The sequence below is a fragment of the Rhipicephalus microplus genome, unplaced genomic scaffold (genome assembly GCF_043290135.1).
Source record: "Rhipicephalus microplus isolate Deutch F79 unplaced genomic scaffold, USDA_Rmic scaffold_12, whole genome shotgun sequence".
In the NCBI taxonomy this organism is placed as follows: domain Eukaryota; kingdom Metazoa; phylum Arthropoda; class Arachnida; order Ixodida; family Ixodidae; genus Rhipicephalus; species Rhipicephalus microplus.
In genome coordinates, this window is record NW_027464585.1 from 8,432,683 (window position 1) to 8,437,549 (window position 4,867).

At 45.4% G+C, this 4,867-nt stretch overlaps 1 protein-coding gene across 1 annotated transcript; it reads right to left on the reverse strand.

Moving 5' to 3' along the window:
* Positions 1-243: 243 nt before the first annotated feature.
* Positions 244-4,625, reverse strand: LOC119163543 (uncharacterized). Its single transcript, XM_037415558.2, has one exon. The coding sequence runs from the start codon at positions 4,454-4,456 to the stop codon at positions 3,287-3,289; it is 1,170 nt and encodes a 389-aa protein (XP_037271455.2). The 5' UTR covers positions 4,457-4,625; the 3' UTR covers positions 244-3,286.
* Between the last annotated feature and the right edge of the window lie 242 nt (positions 4,626-4,867).

Below are 4,867 nucleotides of genomic sequence, written 5' to 3' on the forward strand. Positions count from 1 at the left end.
GAGCCCACCCGGTGGTGGTGCGGCGCTTTTTTTTCTTTGTGCTAATAGGTTTGAAGATATGTTGGGATGGTGGTGAGAGTGGAGCATGACTGTCTCCGTGGCGCAATTGGCTAGCGTGATCGGCTGTTAACCGAAAAGTTGAAGGTTCGAGCCCACCCGGTGGTGGTGCGGCGAATTTTTTTCTTTGGGCTGATAGCTTTGAAGATATGTTCTGATGGTGGTGAGAGTCAGTCAGTCAGTCAGTCAGTCAGTTTATTTTCCTTAAAGACCCCCAATGGGGGTATTACATAAGGGGTGGGAATAATATTTAACAAACGTAATCAATACATGGGTTTCAACTATATACATTTCTTCATATTACAAGGAAATATGCATGTACAATAAATAACACACGTAACCAACATGTAATTCAAAAAAGCACTTAAAGGTTATTTGTTAGAAGATGGTCAGTGACATGTTGTGCAAAAGAAGATGGACATATTATGTCGACAATGGAAAAAGGGAGGTCGTTCCAGTCTTTTGCTGTGCGGGAAAAAAATGACGCGAGAAATGTTGATGTTCGAGCGCGCTATAATGAAACCTGCTGCGTGTGGCTTGTCCTGGCTGATATGCGTGTTGCGGGTTTGATGTAAGATGGTTGATGCAGGATTGAACTGTGAAAAAATTTATGGTAAAGACAGAGAGAAGAAATGCGCCGACGAAGAGCGAGCGATGGAAGATTGGATAGTAATTTTAGTGATGTGACGCTGATGTCGTATGAATACGAAGAATGAATGAAGCGAGCTGCACGGTTTTGAACTGATTCTAGAGCGCAGATGAGGTATGCTTGGTGCGGGTCCCAGATGGCGGATGCGTATTCCAATTTCGGTCGCACTAGTGATGTGTAGGCAAGTAATCTTACTTGCATTGGAGCACTTTTGAGGTGACGTTTTAAAAAGCCTAAGGTTTTGTTAGACGATGAAATGATGTTTTGGACATGCGTACGCCAGATCAGATCGCTAGTCACGGTGACACCTAGGTATTTATAAGAGTTAGTCAGTTCTAGGGGTAAGCTGTTGATTGTGTACGGAAACATGAGCGGATTATTGCTACGCGTAAATGACATAGTTTTGCATTTATTTACGTTTAGTGTCATTAACCAAGTGGTACACCATTTCGAAACGTTAGTAAGATCGTTCTCTAAGGTTAACTGGTCAGAGGTGTTTAGTATTGTGCGGTAGACAACGCAGTCATCTGCGAACATACGTATATTACTGGTTACATGCAAAGGTAAGTCGTTAATATAGATTAAAAATAGTAGCGGGCCAAGGACGGAGCCTTGAGGGACACCTGATGTTACTGGGATGGCAGTAGACAGGTGGTTATTTACAGCGACGCGTTGTGATCGATTAGTAAGGAACTCTATTATCCATTTTATGACGGTGGGATGTAAATTTAGTTGGGAAAGTTTAGCGAACAATCGTTGATGAGGCACCTTATCGAATGCTTTAGCATAATCAAGAAAAACGGCATCAGTTTGTACGTTAACGTCGAGGTTAGTATGAATGTCATGCAAGAAGGCTGCCAGCTGTGTTTCACACGACAACCCCTTGCGGAAGCCGTGTTGTGAAGGGTGAAAAAAATTATTGCTGTCGAGAAAATTCATTATGTGGGAGTAGATGACATGCTCCATGATCTTGCAGGGGACGCTTGTTAGGGAGATGGGGCGATAGTTAAGTGGAGAGTTTCTATCGCCTGATTTGAAGACCGGAACGACCTTCCCTATCTTCCAGTCACATGGGATGATTCCTGAGGAAAGGGACTGGGAAAATATTAGAGCAAGAAAGAGCGAAGCACTCTCTTTAACATTTTTTAGAATTTTGGAATTGATACCATCCATGCCCGCAGAGGATGACAATTTCATTTTTTCTATTATAGACAATATTCCATTTGCGCAGAAATTGATTGCTGGCATGTCATGATTACAATTAAAGCCAAGTGAAGGTATGCGGGAGTGTATGCTTGGTTCATCAGTAAAAACTGTAGCAAAAGAAGCGTTGAATAGATTCGCACATTCCCCGTCAGTAATAGCTTCACCAGATTCAAGGGTTAGTACAGTGTCACGCGGTTTGTCAGCCTTAAGTGTTTTCCAGAACTGTCTGGGATTAGTCTGCAGTAGCTTGGGTAGGTCTGTGTTATAGAAGAAGTTTTTTGCTTTGCGCAGGGCTAAAAGATAATTGCGGTCAGCCTCATAGTACCTATCCCATACACTCGGTTGACCTGCACGTTTGGCAGATCGGAATAAACGTTTCTTTTTATTTTCAAGGCGTTTTAGATTTTTAGTAAACCAGGGTTTGTTGCAGGTGCTTGTGAAGCTGACTTTAGGTATGAATTTATCGGTTAGCTCCGTCAGTTTACCGATGAAGCGGGTCCAATTCGTATCTACTGTGTGTTGATGTAAAGTTGCTTGGAAAGTGTGGAAGAATGCGCTAAGAGCTTCGTTTATTGTTTCGTAATCCCCTCTGTCATATAGATGGATCGTTTTTTTGTAGGTTTCTCGTTTAAGCGGTTGAAAAGAAAAAGTGGCGTGAATTGTCTTATGGTCACTGATTTCGGGTAGATAGTGAATGCGTGACAGGCTTTCAGGATTGTTGGTTAGTATCAGATCCAGGACACTGGCTGTATCTTGCGATACACGTGTTGGCTCTGTGACTAGTTGGGTCATGTTGAAGTTTAGGCAAATATCAAGAAACGCATTAGCTTCACCTACACCCGTAGATGAATGCACATTGCTGGTGCGCCATTCTATTTGTGGGAAATTAAAATCACCGAATAAAAGTACGTGCGCGTTTGGATGAGCAGACGTGAGCTGGCACATGGCCTGATTAAGTTGGTTGCTAAAATTGGAACTAGCACGGGGTGGTCGGTAGCAAACGCCCAATACAACGGACTGAGGATGTGCCTTAATAAGTACCCAGAGCATTTCTAGCTCTGTTTTAATATGTACGACTGAGCAAGATAATTGCTCGTGAACAGCAATGAGTACACCGCCACCACGAGTAGATGCGCGGTTATTCCTGTACAACTGGAAGTTTGGTAATTCTGACAGAACTTCGTCATCACGGATGTCATCAGTTAACCACGTTTCGGTAAGTAATAGCACATTGCTTTCAGAGGATGATACAGTGCTAGATATAAGTTCCCGTTTGGGTAGGAAACTGCGAATGTTAGTGTAAATAACAGAAAGTGAAAGAGTTTTGCTAGTAACCGCAACAGCGGTCGTTTTTTTTTCCCGGTGGCTTGATTGCTACGATAGTTCTTTGACGGTGTTTGATTCGGCGTCGAAAATGTAGCGCTTCTGATTCATGTGCAGTGTTTTGAAGTGCATTGAAAATGGCTTGTTGTTACTTCTCGCAAAAGCAATTAGTTGTTTTCTAGCATTTTGGACTGAGCGTGAGAAGTCTTCACCTATGCCGTAACTTGTCCCCTTAAGCTTGCGACCATTCGATAATATTGCAGTTTTTGTCTTGTGCAGAGCAATCTTCACGATTATGGGCCGGGAGCGTTCAGGTGAATGTCGACCGAGACGATGCGCGCGTTCGATATCTCTTGGTTCTAAGTGAACCTGTAGGTTGTCCCGGCAAAGATTCATTACCAGCCGCTCCGATTCAGAAAATGTTTCAGATGCGGAAGGGTCCGGGATACCGTAAAATATTAGGTTGTTTCGCCTTGAGCGATTTTCAGCGTCATCAATACGGGCTTCTAGTGCAAAGATTCTGCAGGAGGTCTGCTCCGTGTTAACGCGCAGGACTTCTATTTCTTTTCGAAGTGGTACCAGAGACTGATAATGACTTTCAAGGTCTGATAATCTTTTGTTCAGTTCGCCAATTGTTTTATCGGTGTTACCGAGCTGAGACTTCAAGCCCTGTACTTCTGCAATTAGTTGTGTTTGACCTGTAGACAGCTTACGCAATTCAGCAAGAAGGTTCTCAGAGATATTTGAAGGGCCAGGGTTAGTTTCAACATCTCCAGCTAGAATTAGTAGTGCACGAATTACATGGACACACTCGGCAATAATAACCATACAGCAATGCGGGCTTGGCAGCTGTACCAGAAAGTAATTACCAGATCTTTTCGAAAAGACAACGTAGGGCTCACCAACCTGCATAGCGGGAGCGAATTGATTAGTGATCCGTGCAGTGGCACAGACACCAAGCCCACAGCGCTCCGTTGAAGGTCCTTGTTCTTTTATAGGTGTCGGGCTCGTGGATGTCGATGATGATGCAACCGTCCAGGCTTGGTTGAGCTCAGCTGCCCAGAGTCCCTCTTCTGGTCGAGCCAGGCATTTGACGATAGGCAGAGGGCATGCGCTGCCTTCGTCGCTTCCAGGACAGCTGAAGCCATGTTCCGCCGGCGCTACCGCATGCGCAAGCGCAGGTAGCAGCAGATGAGCGATGACGTAACGGACCATCTGCATAGCGGGAGCGAATTGATTAGTGATCCGTGCAGTGGCACAGACACCAAGCCCACAGCGCTCCGTTGAAGGTCCTTGTTCTTTTATAGGTGTCGGGCTCGTGGATGTCGATGATGATGCAACCGTCCAGGCTTGGTTGAGCTCAGCTGCCCAGAGTCCCTCTTCTGGTCGAGCCAGGCATTTGACGATAGGCAGAGGGCATGCGCTGCCTTCGTCGCTTCCAGGACAGCTGAAGCCATGTTCCGCCGGCGCTACCGCATGCGCAAGCGCAGGTAGCAGCAGATGAGCGATGACGTAACGGACCATCTGCATAGCGGGAGCGAATTGATTAGTGATCCGTGCAGTGGCACAGACACCAAGCCCACCTCCGTGCAGTGGCACAGACACCAAGCCAGAGTGGAGCAGGACTGTCTC

Excerpts from the sequence above, each read along its gene's own strand:
- LOC119163543 (XM_037415558.2), bottom strand. The coding sequence starts at position 4,456 with ATGCAGATGGTCCGTTACGTCATCGCTCATCTGCTGCTACCTGCGCTT.